General features: G+C 40.8%; 2 protein-coding genes and 1 long non-coding RNA gene across 3 annotated transcripts in view; all 3 read left to right on the top strand.

The window, feature by feature from the left end:
• The window catches only part of LOC148736592 (zinc finger MYM-type protein 1-like), a 4,573-nt gene extending 4,298 nt beyond the window's left edge, over window positions 1–275 (top strand). Inside the window, exon 1 of the mRNA XM_088747043.1 lies at window positions 1–275. This exon is cut by the window's left edge and continues 4,298 nt beyond it. The gene's annotated coding sequence lies outside the window, so the exon portion shown is untranslated.
• LOC148736591 (uncharacterized) overlaps window positions 1–1,713 on the top strand; it is an 8,425-nt gene extending 6,712 nt beyond the window's left edge. Inside the window, exon 2 of the long non-coding RNA XR_015996049.1 lies at window positions 1,281–1,713. This is a non-coding gene — a long non-coding RNA (uncharacterized LOC148736591). The remainder of the gene's footprint in view (window positions 1–1,280) is intronic.
• A 3,379-nt stretch (window positions 1,714–5,092) lies between these two features.
• LOC111333644 (TPR and ankyrin repeat-containing protein 1) lies at window positions 5,093–24,111 on the top strand. The gene is made up of 12 exons (XM_088749153.1): window positions 5,093–5,185; window positions 7,791–8,063; window positions 8,299–8,526; window positions 9,798–10,058; window positions 10,422–10,575; window positions 11,368–11,769; window positions 11,924–12,173; window positions 13,879–16,819; window positions 17,269–17,889; window positions 18,474–21,675; window positions 22,077–22,211; window positions 23,698–24,111. Exons 1-11 carry the CDS (start codon window positions 5,162–5,164, stop codon window positions 22,166–22,168), a joined length of 8,448 nt encoding a protein of 2,815 aa, XP_088605279.1. The 5' UTR covers window positions 5,093–5,161; the 3' UTR covers window positions 22,169–22,211; window positions 23,698–24,111.
• The last annotated feature ends 1,463 nt before the right edge of the window (window positions 24,112–25,574 follow it).

Genomic DNA, 25,574 nt, shown 5'->3' with positions numbered 1-25,574 from the left:
AACGTCGGGATATTATATCGCTCGTTTTTACCTGTCTATGTAATTTTAGTCTGTCATTCAAAATTGATTATGGTGATAGATCGATTCATGTTATCTCGTTGGCATTATATAACTTAAGTTTGCCGTTTTGTTGTGTTTCTGCTTCAATGATTTACACGATGGTTATGACAAATCATACAACTAATCAGACTTTACTGAGAATTTTGACTCTGCCAATTTGGTCAATGAGAAAATGTAAAACGAGAACAATTTTTGAATAAATACGGTACATCATACCCTATTGTATCCTGGTAGTGAACATCGGGCTAAATCAATAATCCCTCCCCTCCCCCCCCTTATAGGTCACCCCCACAAAGTACCTGAAATAAATAAGCCCTCCCCTCCCCCCTCTTATAGGCCACCCCCACAAAGTACCTGAAATAAATAAGCCCTCCCCTCCCCCCTCTTATAGGCCACCCCCACAAAGTACCTGAAATAAATAAGCCCTCCCCTCCCCCCTCTTATAGGTCACCCCCACAAAGTACCTGAAATAAATAAGCCCTCCCCTCCCCCCTCTTATAGGCCACCCCCACAAAGTACCTGAAATAAATAGGCCCTCCCCTCCCCCCCTTATAGGCCAACCCCACAAAGTACCTGAAATAAATAAGCCCTCCCCTCCCTCCTCTTATAAGCCACTCCCACAAACTACCTGAAATAAATAGGCCCTCCCCTCCCCCCCCTTATAGGCCACCCCCACAAAGTAACTGAAATAAATAAGCCCTCCCCTCCCCCCTCTTATAAGCCACTCCCACAAACTACCTGAAATAAATAGGCCCTCCCCTCCCCCCCCCTTATAGGCCACCCCCACAAAGTAACTGAAATAAATAAGCCCTCCCCTCCCCCCTCTTAGAAGCCACCCCCACAAAGTACCTGAAATAAATAAGCCCGACCGGGGGGGCTTATCAGAGGATTTAGGAGTCCTGTATAAAGCGATATATATATATGAAAAGGTATTTTGATTGTCACAGTGCACATAACCACTTTGATTTTACCATGCCTGAACGCTTCTTGTTACATTCCCCGCTTCTAATTTGGCGGTAGCGAAATAACAACTTGGTTGATAAATCCAACAAGACTAAAGCGATCGCTCGCACTTTCTTAAGTCTACTGTACTTGTTAACAGTTGAAAGAGATTAGGTGAGCAACAGTAAATCATGAACTAACTCGGTTAAAACATGAAAAAGTAGACATGCGCTTTCTTGGGTGCACTCGGTAACTGCTTCCGTTTCCTATATTTCTAGGAACTTCAGCTGTTTTCTTAGAAATATTAGGGAGCTTAAGCAACCACGACGAAGGGACGACGACGACGTCAAGTAATCGCGGAGGGTCTGGAACGAGGACGTCGTTTTTAGCGGGAAAATGAAACTTAAGCAGTGAAGTTGCTCAAGGACGACGTCTGAAATCTTTTTTATTCTCGCTTCGTCAGTTTAAGAAATGACATCGTTCAGAAACGTCCAAAACCTTCTTCTCAGTCATGGATCAAATTTTCACCTATATATCGAAAGTTCGAGAGTGGGTTATTCAATTCTTGAACATCAACAGTCCAAGGAATTATTAAGCTTTAGCTTTATTTACAATAATTTAGGCCCTGTCTATACGTCGCATTTAATGACACGAATTTAATCGATGAATTTTTTTCGTCTGGGAGACGAAATTAAATGTCAGTTCATTTTAGACGTCGAATATAATTTCGATGTCGTTTTGTGCCTGCATTGACTTTGATCGGCGGAGAACTTCCAAAAACAACATGGCAGCGTTCAGAGAGGCATTAATGCTAAAGATTGCTCTGGCGAGGCGAAAGCGTAGGAATTTGTCTTTTCAGATGTCAACGCTTGTAGCAGTAAGACGAAAATTCAGGCCTCGACTGCTGGCTTTATCATATTTATTACTACAGCAAGTGGGAGAAGAAGAGGGACGTTTTGATAGCGAAGATGTTTCATCTACCAAATTTACCAAGATAGATGCTTCTGGGCTCCGAGGAGTGGATGTTCGTGTATAAATTCTTGCACAAGGAAGACAGTACCCAACTCGCTTCCCCGGCTCCCATCCCTCCGCGTCTTCATCCAGTTCAGCCACAGAACATTCCAAACGAACACATACTGGTCTGTCACATGAAATACAACTGTATTTCGTTTTAGCCTCGCATGACCAACAAGTCTGACTCAACGTTTTTCGGAAAAGGACTCCAGCAGTCGCCATGTTTTCTATTTTCGCGGGAACTCTTCTCCCCTTACCAACGCCATGCAGGTGAAAACTGTGAGCGTGGGCTCAAAATTAACCGGTGGAATAATTTATGTCGTCGAAAAATAATGTATGCATTCACTTCGATGCGACTGAAAAGCGACGTATAAAACTGACACGCAGTTCAGACGTTTTATCCATCTGGGGCACACGGATAAAACGTCTAGGACGAATTTAATTTGCCAGACGAATTTAATTCGTTTTAGACGTCGCTTTACTGTCGAAGAAAATTGCTGGAATTAAATTCGTGTGAATTAAATCCGTCTCTAATGCGACGTATAAACCAGGCCTTACGCATGGCAAAAGTTAAAAATATTAAATTTTACGGAAGTTATTTGAGATTTAAATTCAGTTCTAAGTGTTGCTGATATAAACAAACCTATTTTGCACAACGTTTGCCTGATTTTCAACATGCTTTAGCCTGATATGTTCGACCTTTGATGCCTCTTCCTTAAGTCTGTCCATTCAATCAATGCTAGCTAGCGATCGACACAGATAGCAGTCGTCGCGCTTCACACAAGAATGCTACTTTTTCCCGTGTGATTTTGTCGGAATAATTTTTATGGCTGTAAATTTATATCAAACATTTCGAAAATAATTTGGATATATCAACAAAGTTGAAATGGTAAATTGGCCACCGTAACGATTACAATAGCTGACGTTTCGAGCGTTAGCCCTTGGTCGGAGGGCTAACGCTCGAAACGTCAGCTTTCGTAATCGTTACGGTGGCCAATTTACCATTTCAACTTTGTTGATATATCCAAATTATTTCGTTACCCCCACCGACGCAGCCCCAAACAGTTTCTTTAGAAACTATCAGCCTTTATTCATTTCGAAAATAGATTCGCAAAACTTGACAGGTATTCAAGCTTATGTCAGCACACCGATCTGAAGAATTCTTTACTGTTTAAAGCGTCTCGATAACTCGATTGAAGAACAACAACACGCAAATTTTTTTAGTGGCAATAATCCTGCAGTTCCATACACACAGCTCTTGACCAAACGCAGAGGTATATTGCACTGTCACTTAAAACTTTTCTTTCACTAAAAATGATAAACAGCACTCTTTCATAAAATATACTCAAATTTATTTAAACCTTACGTGGTCGCTTTCACCGCTTGACTTTACATCTGTTGTGCGGTCGGAGGAAGGAAAATGAGTTAGTGGGTTTTTGAATTTTAACTGTTAAGAAAACCGAACAGGGAGGTTTAACTCAACCGAAGAAGCGAATACAAACTCCAACCGGCCATAGACTGCCAAAAACACGACAATAAACCCGCACCTTTCGATGAGAAAAACTGCTTTGAAGTTCGGAAGTTCACGACGACGTAAAGCAGGTCCTTCTCAAGTCGTCGACGACAAGACGACTACGGCATTCTTGTTGGCGCTTGCGCAGTGACGTTCACGCTACTTCCGATCGTCGTCCTCCGTTCGTCGTCGTGGTTGCTTAAGCTCCCTATTTAAACTTAGAGAATATCTTCGCCGCCACCGTTTTATCGTCATGAAGATTTATGATTTTTGTGGAAAGTTTTAAACTAATCTAATCGAGAAAATCAGGATTGGCGGCCAATCTGAAATCTGATTCCTTGTCCATCTGCAGTTGTGAGCGAGGGCGCCATAACAGTCCACCAGTGCTTGCGCAGGAACAAGTCGACGGCAACTTCATGTTGCTGTTTAGTACTGAAGACCTTTCATCGGCGTACTTAACTGTTATTCGGTGAGTTAGCAACGTAGAATAAAAGGCTAGACTTAACATCTACTGGTAACATTTACTGGTGTTCGCTTTTAAATACAAGAGTTTTTTGTTTCACGAGACGACCCCACAAGCGTGTAGTCGCTTTAACAATTATCGTGTTTAAATAAAGTCTTTGTATTGTATTGTATTGTACGAACAGCCCAATAAGTTTTGGCTGATTCATATTCTGTTCCGTAACATTGGTTTGTCTTTCCCTTATAGAGTGAGTAAACACCTAAGGCTTTATATTTATTCTTGCGGGCGATAGGGAGTTTAAATAAAACCATGACAGCAACGGCAACGGGAACTTCACTACGCCAAAGGTCTAGAGGACGTGAACGAAGACGGCTTATTTTTTAAATTTCTAATTTAACGCTGTGTTCCATATTTAGGGTATCACGAGATTCGTAGGTAAAATATAAGTTCATTTTTTAACTGAAGTTGTCCACGGTTTCACCGTCGTCGTTTCCTTAACTACCCAATTGCCGTTTGTCAACAGTACGTCAGCATCTCAACTCCTCAAAATACTCTTTATAATCAAATTGGGTCTCGTTTCCTTTCCTCATTAAGAATGATTTCTAAACCGCATTTATAAAAGATAAACCAGGTAGGTAGCTCACTATTCAGGTTAAAAGACAGTTCTCGATCATGGTATACTTTTTTTGTCTTGCTTGATTGAGGGCTGGGAGAGAGATTGAGTTTGTTGTGCTGACAGGTATATTTTAGCCACTTGTGCATATATTTGGATTGAGCTGCCTATACATACCTGCCCAGAGGCCAAACTTAATTAAAAGTTGATTTCTAAAACAGTGTCTTCGTTTCGAATTCCAGCACTCTCTACCTATCCGGATATTTTCCTCTGTTTTATCTACGGTAGGCTAGGCCTGACAGTCAAACAGAATACAGCCCACAGCTAATATCAGCTGAGACCCTATTGGCTCTATCAATTCACCTCTTACATATATTTTTTCACTAATTCGCGAATCACTAGTCCAGCTCGTGTCAGTCCAGTCCAATCCAGTATGTGAAATACCTACCCTCGCATACTTCCGGTAAGTAAGACTGTTGTCTCCTGTCCAGGCTCTTAGGTGCTCGAATTCTTGGAAAATGTCGCATCACTGCAGTAGTAGTATCTTTCGTGGTGTATGAGAGACTTCTTTTGTTTTACGGTACGTGTTTCTTTAGTTACTTTCAAATTGTGCGAAATTCATGAATTCTGGGCATTGTTACAAAGTTTTATCAAAATCAGGACTTTGGCTTGCGAGGGGCCATCCTCTTTGCCGGCCACTGTCTCTCCTACGGCTCTAGGGATTTTTCCGATAAGATTTGTGAACAAAATAAGATGATTTCATCTAAACCACAAAAGAAATACCGCGATATGTGATAATTTTATTGCTCTGTGGTCATCCCTGTGGCCTTTCTCTGGCTGGCGAGCGTACAATAAGGCTTTGAAAACATTTCCAACGTCTCGGGTTCTAACTTACACATTCATTCGCTCCGACGAAGGGCTAACGCTCGAAACGTCAGCTTTTGTAATCATTACGGTGGCCAATTTACCATTTCAACTTTGTTGATATATCCAAAGTATTTCGTTACCCCCACCGACGCAGCCCCAAACAGTTTCTTTCGAAACTATCAGCCTTTCTTCTAACTTACACAGTCAAGGTATTACTTTGTGTCACGTATTTCTTTCTTTCGTCATTAAAATCTAAAACGGTAATCTTAGTGTTTTTATTTCGCAACAGCTTTTTCAATAGGAGTCTAACACGACGTTACAAAAATCGACTCTGTCGCTTTTCTGTCAGATTTTGCCCCGTAAACCTCGAAGTCGTATCAGCATACACGAGAAGCGTTCGAAAGAGCTTGCAATTGAAACTGGTTGGGCTTCGTGTACTTGTTCTGTGCCGTTTCAGAGGAGGTTATTACGTTTGACACAATGGGTTTGAGGCTAAAATTTTAGAATTTAATTTTCTATTACTTTTCGCTGGCGTTTAGCAGGCCTGAAGAAATAGTTGGTATAACCGTGTAATGTATCACAGTAACATTTGTAAATTTAAGCCTCTCTTTTATCTTACAATAAGTCACTGCTAATCAAAAATAAAATAGGACCGTGATTTTTAGGGGATGTTTATGCCTTAGGCAGCTTAGTCCACTCTGTTTTGCTTACCCAGTTACATGTTCTTTGCTCAAACGTGATGTTTCTGAGGAAAGCACAGTCTAAATTGCAAGATCACAGCAATGTGTCTCCCAAGCGTCCTCCTTCAAATTTCAAGTTGAAACAGTCGAGACAAACTTTAAAAATCAAGGGGTTGAACAGCTTTCGAGAACTCATTTGAAATTCGTTTCGACTTTTTAATTGTTATTGGTTTGTTCCAACCGTAACCGTTAAGATGCAATTGCTATGTTGGCCTAATATTCCTCCCATGTTTTAATAGATTATTTTTGTCACTCACCCAGTTTGGTGGCCAGTTACAAATGGCTAAATTTGGTGAAATTCTGTGGCACAGTTCCCATTAGGTAGAAACCAAAACCTACATCGATCTAAAGCACAGCTTTTGAAAACGTCAGCTTTTGTAATCGTTACGGTGGCCAATTTACCATTTCAACTTTGTTGATAGATCCAAATTAAAGCACAGCTCGACAAGTGAATCTTTGTTTGCGATTGAATTTAACTTATAGGTATAATCGGTTCAATCCTTACGCACTTCTGAACATTGATCGGTCATTGCACAACTAGCATTCTATCAACTTTCTGTGCCATTATACCGGGCCACGATATCTTGTAAGTTAATGTTGATTGGACCCAGTGACATCACTAACGATTCACCGTTAATCATGCCAATAACCAGTGTCGATAAAACAAGGATAATTTAGGCAGCAAAATCTTAGTTTTACGCAAGACGAATGGTATTTGGACTTCAAAGAAGTAGACTAATTCCATTTTCTTCCAAACAGAATCTTATCTGTCATATCACAATTTAACCCGTTTTGGAGGGTATAATATAATAATATTATGATTATTATTATTATCATGGAGGGTCATCAATGAATTTATTTCATGATTTGCTTATAAGAGGACTCACTTGATTGTTCCGTGTTAATGTTAATTGTTCCAAGATGTCAAATTTTGGATTTCTGGGAAATGCGACAGTCAGCGGAAGTTGAAGGTTTTCTAGGTAATAAAGGAACACGATCTACCTCTGAGATTCTCGGAAAATAAAATTGAGCTTATGATCCAGTGGATCTTCGCATTTCAAATGAAATTGCATCGGAAAACTTTTTTTGATGCACTAGAGTTCACGAGATGTGAATTAGGATGATCGCATCATTTAAGACATAAATAATGCGAAGATTTTTCCCATAGTAAACCGGAAATCATTGGATTAAACATGTTGAATTTTAGGATAACGAAATGTCTTGTTAGGAAATTCCCGTCAGGTATTTAGTCCAGAGAGTGAATTGAAATTTGTTGCGCATCATAGTTTATTTCTTTCATGGTAAGAAATTTTTCTCTGTCTCAGTTGAATTGTGCTTGATAAAGCGTGGTGTATGTGCTTAAAAAAAGAGCTGAAGTCTCATTCATAATATGCAGGTTCATTTGACAAGTGGAAGTCTGTTTGTTGCCATAGACGATTTACGATTTTTAAATCTTAATTTGAATTTAGTTTTGTAGATGCATTATAATTAATGTTGCTTGTCTTACATAAAAGTAAGACAATAGGATTGACTTTAAGAATTGCAGCAAACTCGGTGAAAGACAACTTGCGTTTTTAGGTTGTGCGCATGGCTGATTTTCCGGTGCGGGCGGTTGAATCCCAGGAAGATCTTCCTTTTAAATGGCTTCGCGAGGGTCATTATGATATGGCAATTCTCAGCTTTAATTACTGGATCTTGCACGAAAAACGCACATCGACTGATCCTGTGGAAGAAAGACTTGGTAACTTTTACAGAGGATTAGCAGAAGCATATTGGCACGTGCACCGACCTGACTGGGCTTTGGATCAGATAAAACGATGCATAAGAGAGAACTGCCATGAATTTTCTGAGGTAATTCCAATTTTTCCTAAACTTTTTTAGCAAAGCTGTCAAAAAGAACACAGAATTACTTGTTCAAGTTCTTTTCCACCGAACTGACAAAACATGGCAGCTTCTTATTCCCTCCATTCTCCAACCTTTTTAAGTATAATTGTTTTGTGTGGGTTTTTTTTTTTTTTCTGTCGGTATAGACCCTATAACTCTTCTAGATATCTTATTCCGCATTTTAATCTCACAATTTTGCTAGGAACACGTGAAGCATTGGACGACGCTTGCTGATAAACAAGCCGAGATTCCCGTGTCTAAGCTCAAAGGCTACGAGATAGCAATCCTTTTCGTTCCTCCTCTTGACTTATTGAAAAAGAGTCATCTGCTGACAACAATGTTGCTGCTATGCTGTGAATTTGGGTCCTCCTTCCAAACCAAGGCTAGTTCGCTTATGGTCACAGCATCCCAGATCACTTGTGAATCAGAGGTAAGTATGATCAGCAACAGTATCATAACCAATAAGTGCGTTATGGTCGTCGCCGAAACACGTTTGACAACTTAACCGTTGTCCTTTGACGTAACAAAAAGTCATAATTCTCCTTTGAAAATTCACACCTTTTCTATGCGTTAAGCCTTCCAATTATCATTATAAAACGTCGAGTAATAAATCTTTCCTGGTTTTTTCTATGCCTTTGCTTTAGCAAATCCCTGCTGATCAAAACTACGAGTGGTCGTTAATTAACAATTGGTTCATGCTTTAGCGTGCACTATCGAGTTATGGAGCCCGCGGGAAGTTTGGAGAGCACGAACGAAGCGTAAGAGTTGCCCGAGGCGATAGCCGAGGGCGACTCTAGCTTCTTGAGTGCTCTCCAAACTTCCCACGTGCTCCATAACTCGATAGTGCACAGCTGAAAGCATGAACCAATTGTTTTAGAACATAGCCGGTGGAATTGTGCATCAAAATCCGACGCGAAAAACGAACAACAATATCAGTTGAAGCGAATCGTGACGGCGCTGATGCCGAGTCTCCTTTTCCTTTGTTTTTCTCTTTTTCTGCCTCATTTAAGAACTCTAGCCCAAGGGAAAAGGTCGAAACATTGTCTTCGTTTTCGGACTAGCAGGCCGAGTTTCTGTTTGTATCCATTATTGTCGCGAAATATATTATTTTTCCCCGCGCTAACAATGGCCGCTCGCGCGAAAAAAAAAATTTCTGGCGAAGTCGGATTTGCTGACGCTATCAGCGTGCACTATCGGGATTTTGAGCACGCTTACGTACAATGAATTTGATTGCGCGACTCTGCTAGCTATGTTCTAAAAGTCTCTATAACTACTGGAATTTGCCAGAAAATGGCACAGTAAGGTTTGCGAAATCAAGTGGCAGGTTTTCTTTTGCGACCGTTTATACAAATGTACCGATTATGCTTTCTAATACTTTAATTCGATGCTGTATTTTCCAAGGATAGCTGAAGAGTTGGAGCTGTACCAAATTTCGTTTTTTAATGGCGAAAAAAAAAAAAAAAAAAAGTCTTTTTATAGGATTACACGATTACTGGTGAACCAGTAGTTTCCATTGTGGTCCTTGTATACAAATGAAACAAATGGTCTAAATTGAACATAAAATCATTAAGAACATCATTAAGAACCCCAATCCTATAAAAAGACTTTTTTTTTTAAGAGTTGGAGCAGTACCAAATTTCGTTTTTTAATGGCGAAATGCAGTTTGCTAAAAATATATATCTGCCATTATTTTACAACCAGCGGTTTCCTCTTAAAAAGGACCTCGTAAAAATCTGGTTGGATTGTGGAGAAAAGATTCTACCATCCAGAGACTTTTTTAAGATATCTGTTGAGTGCTTTACCCTAGCAGAAAGATTTTTGCAAAGTGATGAGGACAAGATAAAAGCCCGGCTCTGCTTTCTCAGAGCAAAGACCATTTTATCTATTGGTGAATCGAGTCAGTATGCCCAAGCAACGGAGGATGCCTGGACGTATGTTACTCTCAACCCTTCCAAAATGAAGGTAGTTACATGATATGGTTTTCTTTTTTTCATTCAGGAAACTCTTCAAATTAAATTCATTAACTCTAAATTTCATCCGCTTGTTTGCTTTTCCGAAGCAAGGCAAACGTAAACTTTTGTCGAGGCAAGAAATGAATTGTGCTTACAGTGGAGGGAACTTGAAAGTTTCCCTTCTTTTTATTTTTTTGTTTTCCATCACTCAACCGTTAACAGGTGATATAATTCATTCTTTGAGAACTCTGCACAATTGGCCACTAGCTTCGTGGAATCAAGAGGCACGAGGTTTCCCATCCAGTCAGGGTTTATTTCGTAAGAATCTCTATGCCATTAATCATTCCTATAAAATGCCTATGAATCGCGACAGGGCTACTCACTATTATGGAAATGCTGCCTTCGAAGCCGGGATTACGAAGGAGCACGTGTGAATTTTGTAAAAGCACAGGAACTTATGAAAGACCGACAACAGGATAAATATCAAGATTTTTACAAGTTTTTTACATCAGCTGTATCACAGAAAGGTAAAGACTGAAATATTTAAAGAATTAATTTTCATAAAGACTTTTATGGAAACAACCACCTCAGAAAAAGCATTTTTGTAGCCATAAATACGAAGTTTCCCCATTTTTTCAGGCCTTTTACGGTGCTTGACTATAGATGTAAGAGTATTATGATAAAAAAACGGAAATTGCACAACTCAGGACAGTTGAAAAAAAAATACGAAAACGATGGTATTGAAAAGGCATTAGTTGGGGCTGAGGAAATCACCTTGAGGCTGGATGTTGCTCGAGTGACTCTTTGCATGTGCTTATCAAAAATACCATTTTTATCGTTATTTCTTTCTCTAACTCTGATATATGGCCATAATACTACTCTAGACAGGCACATCAGTTCATTTCTCAGCCAAAGGTGTACCTTGCTAAATGTATGATGTTCAGGTGTGAGAATTGATGTGTGAACGTACCACACAAAACTTCTTCGCAGATAACTCGTAAGAGTTGATCCGATCTCCTTGGTTTTTAAACGCCTCTAGGTCGAGTGATAAGTTGCGTTAGTTCCCGTTATTCTCGGTATAAGATGACTATTTGTTTTCAAAAATATTTTTACGAGTACAATTGTTTTTTCTATTCAAATCTCAAGTTCAGCTTTCTGAATTCAAGTCTCAAGTTTAGCTTTCTGAATTTAAGCCTCAAGTTCAGCTTTCTTTAAGGTATCGGAAAAACGTACATGTAGTAGCAATGTGGCCTTTTGTTCCCTACCCTGGGGTTTTTTTTTTCGTTCAAAAAAAAGTGAATTGATTATTTCCTGTACAGCATTTGAAGTCTTCCAAGTGGAATGCCCTGTGGATGGCTGTTTAGTTGAAAGACTTATTAGCGAGTGTGTTGCCAAAAGAGCCATTGAGTACTTGGCATTTCTCTTCCTTGAAAGCTGTTGGGCCACCGCATGCGATGCATCTTGTGTTCCACTAGACATTGTATTGGAATCTGAGATAGAAAACCGAGATAAATTAGTTAAAACCCTCCTGAAACAGAATGCAAGTCCAAATGGTCTCCCTAACAGAAGTAAATCCCCGCTTTCAATCTGCATAAAGAAGGACTGTTTGGACTTGGCACTGATTCTTTTGAATGATGGAGCTGATGAAAAAGAATTGGTGGAAAGAGATGGAGAAACTGCATTACATGCTTCCTTGCGAATCGCCTTGAATTCGAAAAAAGGTAAGCTAATATCAAGTCTTAGAAAAGATTCAAAAGGTAAAGAACTGTAGCGGTATCCCGGTATTCAGATATTACCTTAAATATTTGTTACCACGTACTTCTCCTTTGTAACTCGGTAAAATTTGTTGTTCTCTTTTTTTGCTTTGAAAAACAGGTAACTTGGAAATCTTTCAGTTCTTTCTCGACTGCAAAAGATCTGAACTCGTCGATGAACAGGATAAGGATGGGAACACTCTTCTACATTTCCTATGTCAAGGAAAGATGAATTCTAAGAAACGGGAGGCCATGAATCTTGTTCTTAGAGCAGGAGCAAATGCGTCAATCGTAAACAACGAAAAGGAAAGGCCCATCGACCTTCTCTCCAAACAGAGGCAAGGCTTAAATACATTTGGTTCCATATCATCGTAAATCAATTAACAGGTAGACCTGGTACAGAAAACAAAAATGACAACCATAAGACGTCAGAGAAATAATTGTTAGGTCAACTCTTGAAGTGGAAATGGTGTAATATCTAAAGATTCTATTTTTGGACGAGCAGATAGCGGTGGAGTTGAAAACAATAGAGAGATTAAGTACCGTGTTTACGTGAAACGTGAACGGCAATGGTGACCACGTGATTACGTTTTTCCCGCCATTTTCTGATGTTTGCCGGTTGCGTTTTGCCGTTTCAACGTGAAAGCAGCCTGTTTCACGTTTTCCGTATACGTAAGATTTTCTCCACTTTTTCTTCACAAAAACTGTAAGTTAATTGCCGGGAAAAGGGCACCAAAACTATTCCTTGTAAGTCATACAAGGGCGCCTTCACATCCAACATGACGTGAGCTCACGCGACGCTAAAGCAGTAAGATTCACGCTATTCTACGGGAAACATTAAAGGCAAGCTGGCGTTTGCTGTTTCACGTAAACGCGGTGCTTTAACTCTTTGATAACTATGTATGTATGTATGTATTTACGAATATTTAGACAGGGTGGCCCAGTTCAGCAACTAGCTGGTTTAAATGAGGCCCTGTGTAACACCCACCCATCCTACCCTAGGGGAGGACATCCACCACACAGTAATCTCGTGCGTGAGAAATTAACCTCTCCTTCCCCTAACACTGCAGGAGACAGGGCCTACGGTTTAATCGTTCTTATCCGAGAAGCGTGACTAGAATATCTATCCATTTCTTGATATTATAGGAAGGTAGCAGATTCTCCTCATTTGTTTTAAGGCCATGAGTATTGGTCCGGCCGGGGCCCAAACCCTCGACCTCCCGCACAACACAATCCGGCGCTCTAACCAATTGAGCTAACCGGGAGGCTCAGTGTATTCTACAGACAATTTTTGTGGTTTTAATCGTTATAATCCTAAGAGTGCAAAACTCTTAGTTGGAAAACTGAGGATTTGAGTGAAAAAAAAAAAAGTACTATTAATCTAATTAATAGTACTAATTAATACACTAATGAGCAACCAGGCACTTTTAAATGCGCTCGTGCACGATGCAAAACGTGTCCTTTCATTCACAACACTGATAAAATATCGGGACCTAAACGATCCATTAAGATCACCGATCACTTCACGTGCACCTCCGCTAATGTAATCTATTGCATAACTTGCACTTATTGCAAAAAGATATACATCGGCGAAACAGGCAGAAGACTAGGTGACCGATTCCGAGAACACCTTCGAGACGTGGAAAGGAATGACAAGGACACATCGAAACCAGTCGCTAGACATTTTAATTTACCCAATCATTCTAAGCAACATATGGCAATCTGCGGTCTTTCCTTGCACTTAGGTGGCACGGAAAGCCGTAAAAATCTTGAACAAAAGCTCATCTTTCAAACCGGCAGTCTAAATCCCACAGGGATCAATGAACGCTTTTCCCATTCCACTAATTTATTCATGTTTTTCTCGTTGCCGTGCACCCACCAATAACGTAGCTCCATTTTCTGCCTTTAAAAGCACACACAACCCACAATTCCTCTATTCGCTCCGACGAAGGGCTAACGCTCGAAACGTCAGCTTTTGTAATCATTACGGTGGCCAATTTACCATTTCAACTTTGTTGATATATCCAAATTATTTCGTTACTCCCACCGACGCAGCCCCAAACAGTTTCTTTCGAGACTATCAGCCTTTATTAATCTAATTGGCATCTTTCGCTATAGATTGCTCAATGATGAAAGACTAACTTTGCTGTCGTCTGCTTCGGAATACTTTGAAAGCTCGTCATCGCGTGAGACGAACAGTTCAGAGCAAGAAAGTAAAAACGAAGGCAACGAGGAAGAGGAAGAGAGACATTTAACAGAACGATCGAAGAATAAACCGCGAAAGAGGAAAAGTGAAGAAAAAGCAAATTCTAAGCAATCTTTGCCTTCCACAAAATCCATCGTTGATATCCAGACGGAATCCTTGTTGACTGTTCGTTCAGATATAGAGTCTTTAATACAAAAGTTGGATATCCGTGATTGGATCAAGGAAACAATTCCCCGAAATGAATCCAGAGAAGTCTCCAAGAGGAGCGTAAACCCAAAGAGCGAGAGTAGTCAAACTCTGAGTGATGGAGTCATGCAGTTAAAACTCACGAGTGATGATGGAGGATTAGTTCAAGAAGATGATCTAGGAGACGAAGAACAATGTTCTAGTATTCCTGATAAACCAGAAGATTGTATGGAGGGAGCTTTGGAGGGACTGCCATGGGAGGTGGAGTTCACTGCAGAAGTACTGAAAGTATTAGAAAGCAAACGTCTGGAGCCATGGAAGAAGCAACTCTTTTTTCAGAAAGTAAGAACTCTGGCTCTAGGCCGGCACAACTGGTCCAAGGACCTCTGTAAAATTCTGAAGGGTGTGCCAAAGAACTGTGGTATCCATCTTTATGAGGCGAGATTAACAAAAGCTGCAAGAATCATCTGGGAATGTGCTGTTGCTTTCTCTCCTCAATATTCCGACGAGGGCGCGAAAGAAAAAATCACGATCTATTCGGAGGTTATCCGAATATGGGATATCGTGTTCGATCACGACAACGTCTCGCGCACTAAAGAAAATATTGTTAAATCATTTATCCGAGGACAGGAAGGTATCCTGAGGAAGGAACTTAAACGACTTCCCAGGAGACAGGCGTCACTAGACCCAGGCCCGAATCTTTACTGTAAGCGTTCACGAGACCTTTCATCTAGTTTACCTGCAGTACCTGCGGTACCAGAAGAGAACGTGCCCTGTTACGAAACAGATGAAGACCAAGTGACTTTTTTCCCCCCTGTTAGTCATCACGACAACGAGTACCAAGTACTGAAATTTTACCACCTGTCTGCGGCAATGATTCAGACAATACTGAAACGGCAATCAAGTAATGTCGTCCTTGACTTTCCATTTAGAGTAACAGAAGAAGAGCATGCCATCATAAACTTTGAACCTTCCCCCCAGAGTTCAATCATCTTGATTGGACGCAGTGGTACGGGAAAGACGACCTGTATTCTTTATCGCTTGTGGAGAGATTTTGAAAGCTATTGGAGGAACGCTGTGAAAAGTGGACCACTAATGCCTAAGAAGATTGGGTCTCTTCCCAAAGACCAGGCGGACTCCGACTCTCATAAAGTAAATGCACCGATTAGCGAACAGCTTGACGAGGAGAAGAATGGCTGTAGCAGAGAAGTAACTTCCAGGGATACCGACGGGGAAGCATCTTTTCTAGCAACATCTCCCGAATCTGAAGAGTCCTTAGAACATTTCCACCAGCTGTTTGTAACCAAAAATGGAGTTCTGTGTCAACAAATCTCAAAGAATTTCATGGCTTTGAGTCAGGCGTCTTCTTTTGTGGAATATGCAACTAAGGAAAGGGAAATGAAACCAGTGAAACTGCGGGAGATTGACGACTCCGTTAATGGCTGGCCCCAATTTTTGAGTGCACGTGACTTTTACGTCATGTTAGACGCTTCCTTGCCTGGAACTTCCTTCTTTTCCCGAAATGAGGATGGGAGCCTGGATCCAGGTGCCCAAAATTGGGGGGAAGAAGATAGCAGGCTCTCCGACATTCCACTCCTCGAGGAAGACGATAATGAAGACGACTCAGATGAAGAAGATGAACTCTTAGAGGATAAAGGATCAAGCGTAGAAAAAGTGATAGAAAAGCAGCTTGTAAGCTACGACATTTTTGAAAAAAAATTATGGCCAAAAATGTGCAAGAAAAAGAAAGACGTAAACTTCCATCCATCCTTGGTATGGATGGAGATACGCTCATTTATTAAAGGCTCATACGAAGCTTTGCATACAAAGAGCGGTCGTCTCACCCTTGACAAATACCGAGAAATTGGTCAAAAGAGGGCGCCAAACTTTACGGCTGACAGGGAGGCAATTTACAATCTATTTCTATCTTACGAGCGTGTCAGATCCCCTAACATGTTCGATGAAAACGACCTTGTTTTCCGACTGTATCACCGATTGAGGCAGTGCCGAGTCTCTGATTGGTCAATCCACAAGTTGTATGTTGATGAAACACAGGACTTCACACAGGCAGAGTTGATGCTGCTAATACGCTGTTGCAGTGATCCCAACGGCATCTTTCTCACCGGAGACACCGCCCAAAGTATAATGCAAGGTATTTCCTTTAGATTTGAAGATCTTCGTTCACTCTTCTATTACGTGAAAAAGAACTACAAAGACGAAGAAGCAAAAACACAAGTCGCGGTTCCAGAACTAAAGAAGCTCATTTGGAACTACCGTTCACACAGCGGAATTCTAAATTTGGCGTCCAGTGTCGTTAGCATTCTGCAGGAATATTTTCCTGAATCGTTTGACCAATTAGATAAAGATCAAGGGCAGCTGGATGGTCCCAAGCCAGTACTCCTTAAGTCGTGCAGTCCCTCAGATCTTGCTATTATTCTTCGTGGATATAAGCGTAAGACAACCACCATTGAGTTCGGCGCTCATCAAGCCATCCTTGTGGCCTCTAACAACGTAAGGGAAAGTCTTCCAGAGGAGCTTAGCCACGCACTTGTGTTGACAGTTTATGAAGCAAAAGGACTGGAGTTTGACGACATTCTTGTGTATAATTTCTTCAAAGACTCGAAGGTAACTGTGCTTTTGTTAAATTAATATCTGCCAGTTGACTTCACAACACTAGATCCTTTGAGTCGTATTGATCGTGATTCGTTGAGGTGAAAGAAAACCTTGCAAAGATAGATTGAGCTAAACGTCCGGTGTCCCTACGCAAAATCTGATCACTATGATCTTGCCCTTTTAGATTATGTATTGATTCAAACCCTGCGTCAAGGTGTTTATCAACCACTAAAAATAACATTTCTCCTCGTAAACATAATGAAAGTTTCGTTTGCGGCGTTGACGCAAACGTTTTTTAAATGTGTTTGTCTGCAAGGCTGAAAGGCGACTACCTTTCAAGCAATCGGTTTTTCCCTTCATTATTTTTGTGAATTTTTTTTAATGCTTCTTTAGCAAACTCAAGAAAACCAATTCTCATTCCTGCTTGTTATTGTTTTGCCTTTTTTTTTTTTCACATACAGGCAAGAATCGAGTGGGGGACAGTAACGCAGTATCTTCTGAATGTAAGCAAATCTGAAACCGGCAATTCAGTGGAAGTCAAATCAAGACCTGTTCCTTTTGACCCAGACCAACACAAACTTCTGAAGGCTGAGCTGAAGCAGCTGTACACAGCTGTGACTCGGGCCCGAGCAAATGTCTGGTTCTTCGATGAGGATGAAGAAAACCGGCGACCAGTGTTTGAGTACTTTGAGCAACTTGGTTTAGCAGAAGTCGTATCACTGGAAGCAGTGAGAGAAGGAAGCACATCTGAAAACCAGCCATTAGAGAAAATCTTCCCTAAAGGGTCTTCTTTGATGGAATGGCAGAATCAAGGAGATTTTTTTTACAGCAAGAAACTTTGGAAGGTTGCAGAAAAGTGCTACACAAATTCTGGCGATGATGACATGAGGCGAAAATGCAAAGCTTACGCACAGGCTGATTATGCACTAAACTTTAGCAAAGACCCACAGCGACAGAAGGATGAATTCCTACGAGCAGCTTACCAGTTTCTGCAATGCAAAATGATTCGGCAAACCAAAGTGTGCTTGTATAACGCTCGGGAACATAGCCTTTTCGCAGGTCTACTACAGAAGCTTGGAAAGGTGAGACTGCGATGCGGTTATCGTTGAGTGAAGCTATGTGTCTCATAGATTACGGGGTGTATGCTGAAAAGGAGATGAGTCATCACAATTCCTATGAAATTAATACATCTTCAATTTGATTTAAATTAAATATGAACGTATTCTCTGTTTTAGAGAAGTTCTATGTTGCCGCGAAGTGAAAAAAATGTACACGTTATTTGCGTATTTCCTATTTGGAAAACCCGACCTTTGAGATTAGGATGAGAAGCACAGGTTTTCCCGATTAAACCTTAAAGCCTGTTGATAAAAACAAGTGCGTCTTTTTCAGCAGCTCCAATCTTCCTCAAGTTATACTGCTAACGACGAACCTTCTTAAGTTTGTTTTTTTTTTGTTATGGAAAATGCTATTGTTTATCGTGGTTTTGTAGATAAATGAAACGTTTAATTGTTTGTCTCACGTTGTAGAGTCATGCATTAAATGTATTAATCGCGACGTTTCCACTGCTATACTGCTAGTCTTCGTCAGGCGACGAGGTCAGAAGTTTAGGTATCCCTACTTATGGCACCTTACTTTTTATTTTGACAAAAATCCTTTTGTTTTCTAGGAGAGAAAGGCCGCAATTGTGTTTGAAAGAAATGGACATTTCTTAAGTGCAAGCCAGTGTCTGGAGGCGACAGCTGATTACAGAGGAGCAGTTGATGCTCTCCTTCGAGGAAGTCTTTACAGCAAAGCTATTGAGGTGGTAAAGCGTTTCAGAAAATTAACTTCAGAGGAGCAGAAACTGACCAAACCTCCAGGCAGAACTCTTGATGAATTGTACTTGGAATTAGCAGAATTCAGTTTCAGGCGAGGCGATACAGCAGGCATGAGTTCTTCTCTTCAGCACGTTGAGTCTACCGATACCCGGATTGCATTTTTGATCAAGCATTGTTTGCTCGAGGACGCTGCCAATGAATTAGAGAAACTGGGACGTTCCGGAGAAGCTGCAAATATCATGAGGGAAAATGGGTCATTTCTGATCGCGGCCAAGTATGCTCAGAGGTCTGGTAACTCAGTTCTTGCAGCTGATTGTATCTTTGCTCATGCGCGTGTCTCAAATGCAATGACAGACGAAGAGCAACAAAAATGTTTAGAGGAGGCCAAGCAGCTATACGAAGGTATGGAAAAAAAGAAAAACAGTTTGGGTGAAGTTCTTTTAAGACAGGCGAAGCTTTCACGGGATGAAAAGAAAGTATTGCGGGCTATGGAAATATTCTCCGATCCATCAGTCTCTAACACCTGCAGTAATCTTGAATGTATTGAAATTCTGAGTGAAATGGTTGGTGACGATTTACAAATTCTTGACCAGAAAAAGTTTAGCTGGACTCTGGTGAAACTGGTAGAAAACGTAATAAAGCTCATTCTCTCACTGGATATTCCCGATCCAGACTTCAAGACGCAGAAAGCACTGGAGAGATGCGAGGAGCACTTTGGTATCTACAGAGAGGGTGATCCCAAAACAAGAGTGGTAAGATTGAAAGAGGGTGATCGTTTTCTTTCAATTTCATTGGATTGGAAAAGGGAGACTCCAGCCGGCAGTAAATGGAGATTGCATTTCCGGGACGTCCGTACACGAATTGCAGAAAATCTCCTTGACAGAATTACCAATCTGATTCCAAAGGTTCGAAACTTTTTAAAGAAAGAGATCGTCTCGCACAAGACATGCCAGATGTTTTTGGTCGGGATGCCTTGTAGTGACGAGAACTGTCAGTATCAACACTGTCTCCCTACAGACCAAAGCACAGATACTTTGTTCTGGGCACTTTCGCATGAAGTTTATCTTGACGCTCAAGTGAACGACCTCTTTAAACTTGAAGAAATATATTCATCTCATGAAACCAGTGATAGTTTTGAACCTCGGATGCCACTCAGCACATCTAGTAAAAAATTGGGGAAGCTTTTTCCGAAAGATCCATACCAGTCTTGCAGAAGTTTTCTTCAATTTTTTTTCTCACCCATTGGCATTTCTTCACGTATCCGCTCAAGAAAGTACATTCAGCTTGTGCGAGATGAGAAATTCATCCAGCAAAGTCTATACAAGTGCGTGGATACGTTATGGAAAAATCAACTTAACAGGCAAGAACGCATTTCAGACATCAACTGCTTCTTGACAGTCTCAAATCTTTTGCAGTTGCTGGGATTACCTCCGAGCACAATTTTTTCTTGGATTAAGAAGGAAGAGGAATACTTCTGGAATTCCATTCTCTACGAAAGCCAGAACAAGCTAAGAATTCCCCAATCTGTCGGTATGGTGATAGAAGAAAACCCACGAAGATGTACTTTGTTTAGTCGTTGGTGGGAGGACTCGAAGCGTCATCTCCATGTCCACGGAAGAATTTTGGATGCAGGCCATTATGCTGTGCGGCGTTTCCTGAAGATGTCGTTAAGTCGCGGAAAAAAGCTCCCTTTTCCCAATGCAAAGAACTTCCTTTCGATTATAGAATACCAATTTGTAGTTCATGCAGCTCTGGCAACTTTTATTTCTTCGCTCTCCTTTCGGGTTTGTCTTCCGCGAAGCTACTTATCTGTCGTCACTTTCTGGGACGCGTTCAACTGCACCACGGAAAACCACTTTGAAACTTTTCGCGCAGTGGAATTGTTCAGGTTCTCTTCAACTACTATTGTCCGCGTGCAGAGCTTGCTTAGTGACATGGTCTCTCTCATGTTGGGAGGGTGCTCGCCAAAATTCAACGTTCTCGATAGAGTTTTAAAGACGCAATCTTGTATTGACTCTGGGGAGACGGAACGTACTGTAATCCTGGTGCTCACCATGCTTTGCAACTGTGGCCAGTTATTGCCGAAAAAAAACGAGATCATTCTTCTTCGAAACCTTTTCGCCCAAGTGCCCGATGAAGGTATTCTTCCAGAAAGAATAAGCAGCTGCTTAAAACAGGTTCGACAAGCAAAAGGTCTCCGTGAAATAGTAGCTACCCTTCAAGACCTGTTACGGAACAGAAAAGAAGAGCTTTGCGATATTTACTGGAGATCTAGGACGGTTAAGATGTACGAGGTGAACTTCAATGGATACCTCGACACTTTCAATACAGATACAGACACTCTTTCAACACTTATCCAGGAAACCGCTGACCCCTTAGGAGACGACGAAGAGGATCAAACTACATCCGACTTAGATCCTTCAAGCAATTCGAAGTTACATGACATTGAAAGGGAAGAAGCCAGGCAGGCAGAATTGTGGAAAAAAGAGACGACAACAGAAACGGGAGAGCATGCGAAAGTTGATTACGGACAAGCGATAAGACAAGATGATATACCTACTCCTTTCGTAAATGTGAAAGTCGACAAATCAGGTTGCGGTTTTTGCAACGTTTTCTTTTCCGACCAACAAACCAGAGTCGAAGGAAACTTGGAACGAGTGAATGAATCAGGTCATTCCGACTTTTTTTTCAACGACTTTGAAAGTCACCTGAGTCGTAATAGCCCACACTGGAAAAAACTTGAGCAATTTAATGCTTACAAATCACTAATCATTCAACAAGTGGTCCCGCACCATTTCACTTTTGAGACGCTCGTCAAGAAAGTTGAAGATCAATTGGAAATAGCCGGAAAACAGAACATGCCTTTAAGTATTCTGAGCAACAGGTTGAATGAAGTTAAGATGACCTATACTGCTTTGCGAGAGGTAACTTCGACAATTCAACGAGAAGGCAACTGGGCGGAAACTACACCTGTGGAGGAGGCGGTTAGGGCTTTCCTAAAAGCCTTAAAAGCCTGCCAAGAGGAACTCCTAAAAGAGTCTCAACCAAGAGGTTTGTATCTGCTATCAGGCTTTTAAAAAACCAATTGTGCAGTTTAGGCTATTAGGGACAGCAGGAAAAGTGCAGCGAGCAACCACGATTGAAATACAAATATGACAACTACGTTTTTTAAACGCAAGCTCATATGATCAAGATTTTACAACAACCCTGCCATCATCTCTTACAAGAAAAGCAGAAGGCACAGACGTGCTAGTCAGTAACACGGAACTTTGCTGATGCATCGCAGCCAAGAATTTAATTGGTTCTCAAGCGAGCTACTTCCAACTTCTCAAGATGCAGGGTTTAATTTATTTGTAATGGACCACTTATAGCTCGTTTTTTCAAGCGAGTTTCCCGTTCACCCGTTTCACAAAATACCCATATTCGATTCTATTCTTTTTACTTTCATACAGATGATGACCCGATGAACTCAACAAAAGATGTCGAAGATGTTGAAGATTCAGAGTACCTGCATGTTCCGGGACTGAAAAAGCGAAAGAATTAGGGAAACGCACTAAAAATATCTTTGATTAGGACATACCACGCAGGTGAGCATAGGTTTTCGTGCGGGCTGATTGCCTAGCTCGTAAGTAACTAGCAAATACCCTTCTTCTGCAAGCAGTCAAATGGGAAAATCGCCCGTAATGAGTTTTATTTCGCGCAATTTTTCGGTACAGTGATAGAATTATGCTATTATTTAGTTCCCTTTGTGGTACATACTATAACAATTATTCATCTCAGTGTCGGTGAAAATGGTGGATAGCTACCTCGCCGCTTTGCTTCCCGGCACATACCCACCACTATTCCTCTCCACCTTGAGGATAATTCTTGATTGTAAAATTTTTCAGCATTCAATTATATAATTGCATTGTGGAAAGGAGCGCGCGGCGGCGGCGGATTCCGATTCGTCTAGAAGCCTTTTTGCTCATGATTTTTGTCATATAAAATTTGACATAGTCGGCAATCTTTTAAGTTACTTTTTCTATCATTGAGTCACAGTGAACAAACATAGATTAGATTTTTGAACATTTTCATAACAACATGCTTTAATCTTTTTACTAGTTTTCATACAGAACAATATATCCGATGAAGTGGTCTAATTACTGTCTTTTCAGGACAATTGTTTCAAGAGCGCGTGAGCTGCCAGACTGCCATTGTCGTGTCATGTTAGTTAACAAATGGTAAACACCACAGCGTACACTATTGAGTTATGGATGCACGCGGGAGGTTGCTAAGCACGAAAGAAGCATAAGAGTCGCGCGAGGCGATAGCCGAGAGCGACTCTAGCTTCTTGAGTGCTTAGCAAACCTCCAAGTGCATCCATAACTCAATAATGTACGCTGTGGTGTTTACCATTTGTTTTATAACATAACATTGATGCATTGTAGCTAAAGAGTACCCTTTTATTTAACAAATCTTACGCGACCAGAAAAAACAAGCGCGCGCGGAAAAATAGTCTTTGCATTTGCTCACGTCAGCAGCGTACACCCATGGGCAAATAGGGGACGCTAAATTGACCAATCAGAGCGCGCGCTTTACTTTGGTTATGTTATAAATCTAGACAGTTTCCACGGATTTAATTGATCGATCTGCTAGAAATTCCTGAAAAGAACATTTGGATGATCATAGTAGGAGGTTTGTTAGGGGTAACAGCATGATTTCTCGTGCAATTTGGTGTTAAAAAGTACGAGTAAAGTCTAAAGATTTGTAATCATTAAAATATTTATGAGTGCTTATTTACAACAAATTTCCCGAGAAATCATGTTGTTACTTGTTGATAATTTATATAAAAAAAAGTATCGCAAAAATCAAGACAGACGAAATTTTGACGGCGCGCGTGCTATTTGTAAGTTCTTGAAAAATGCACTCGTTTTCAGCCAATCAGACGCGCGTAATTTACTCATGTATACTATTACTAGTAAGAGTAAACTTGGTAGAACAGATCGACCCCAGCTCTTTCTTTCATTCCTTATTACTGACTGTACCATGAGCTTGTTTGCAGCCCTTTTGATTAACTTCGTTTATTAATAACAGATATGCCCATATGCCTACAACAGATATACCCATCTGCCTTGACTGAGAGAGAAGAAATAGCAAATGAGGACTGGAAACTTGTTTGTGTGCCTGTAGCCGAAGATTATTCGAGGCCTTAAGGAGAATGGAATGGGGTTGGTTTTTACCTGTCAAGTTAGGAGTTCATCGGTTATTCATCTCGCCCTGAGTAATGTGATTAAATGCATATTTTGTGAATGACAGATGCTTTGTGAAAAGTTAAAGAAGGCAACGAAAAAATTTGTAACGTGAGGATAGCCCTAAAATTGCCTTTTTCGTACGAAACTTTGCGGAGTAGGATGCATGGAAAAAGCCACCGGAGAATACTGACTCCATTAGAGTAAACGTGTAATACAATTTGTAATAATCTCTTGAATAAACTCAATTGTGTAAGTATGGGGAGAGCGAGACACTTCTTTGTAACCCACTGAACCCAAACATGTCACCTTGGAAAAAAAAATCTCTATAGTCTTTTTTTCTCCGTAAAATATCTTAATTTTCTGTTAATTGCTACGATTGCTATGTTCTGTCACATAGCTGTTAACTGTTCTCCTTTTCTCGTTTTCCACCTCGATCCATGTAGCTGAAAACGTGTCGTTATCCGGAAAGTGGTCAAGTAATAGGTTCGCGGAATAAGTAGTAGAATGAGGCGTCACAAGTACTGTGAGTTTGTCGCCGCCATTTCCCCTCCCCCATGACAAATAATGACAAGGCAGAATTGTTAAATAAGAACATAACACAGAACAAGAGCTGCGATATTTTACACTTCACATATGTACACCATGTGCAGTACGGACGTAATGATCATGCATAAGATAGTAGCTACGAAGAATTGTCAGCCAATTTATCTGACAAGTTATTGGTTAATCGTCTGTCTTTGATCCAGTTTGAAACTTATTTTTCTTTTCGTTCCTACGTGGAAATGAAAACCATTTCGTTCTCTGACGGAGTATGTCGCTTTTTTTATGTCTCCGATCAGGATGTCCAGTCTTATTTTGGTCGTCATTACAAAGTATTTTATTCAGAATATTTCATGGGACAGCCATTGTGTAGTGACATATAAGGTGCATATGACGGTACATGTAAGAATATATAGTAGCCAGTGAATTTTATTAAGTGTTTGTTTGAATTATCCTGTTGGGTTTCTTTCGAATATAACACGTTAATAGTTCGATCGCTTGCACTTCCCTAAACCTGCTGTTGATGATACATTTTACTTGTGAACAGTTAAAGGAGATCAGGCGAGGAACAGTTAATCATAAATTAACTTCGTTAATCAAAGGCAAGGGAGTAGACGATTATTTTAAAACAAAAAATAAAAGGAAAAATAGCGCGGTTGAAGTACGGTTTTAACGGGGTCGAGGGACAACTTCTTGTCGTACCCTACACTCCACGCCATTACACCGCAACTCCCTACCTCCTTGTAAGGTTTCTCAAATAGGAGATGAGCTCCATGATATCAGTAGAATTATTGTAAAAGCCACAGCTGATCTGATTCGCATTCTGATGTGTAAAATCACGGCAAATAGGATTCCAGAGGAGCATTTGACCGGGCACACCCACTCCATGATGCAACAGCGGACCAGCGTGTTCGCGGGCGGAGAACGTTCTCGGTAATGTTAAACTAGTTGCGTTTCCTGTGTTTCTGGGAATTTCGGCTTTGTTGGTGGAGGAGTGAATTATTAAAACGTATTTGAGATCGACGCGGTCATCATCTTGTAAACCGTATTTGAATATGTAAAAACATTCACATTTATCATCTTTGCTGTAAAGCAAAGTCAACCGAGAAGAACTGGATCGAAGGCGGAAGTAAAACCTGGCTCTCTGCTGGTGGTCCTCCCGTGCGAGCCTACAGAGGA

Source organism: Stylophora pistillata, chromosome 2 (assembly GCF_964205215.1).
Source record: "Stylophora pistillata chromosome 2, jaStyPist1.2, whole genome shotgun sequence".
NCBI classification, from domain to species: Eukaryota; Metazoa; Cnidaria; class Anthozoa; order Scleractinia; family Pocilloporidae; genus Stylophora; species Stylophora pistillata.
The sequence above is the reverse complement of the archived record's forward strand: the minus strand, read 5'-3'. Positions and strand labels throughout refer to the sequence as shown.

Bases quoted from the DNA above. Each gene is read 5' to 3' on its own strand.
- LOC111333644 (XM_088749153.1), top strand. From the start codon at position 5,162: ATGAGAGACTTCTTTTGTTTTACG. The intron at 11,770-11,923 runs GTAAGCTAATAT...TTTGAAAAACAG, and splicing joins CGCCTTGAATTCGAAAAAAG to GTAACTTGGAAATCTTTCAG. The intron at 16,820-17,268 runs GTAACTGTGCTT...TTTCACATACAG, and splicing joins ATTTCTTCAAAGACTCGAAG to GCAAGAATCGAGTGGGGGAC.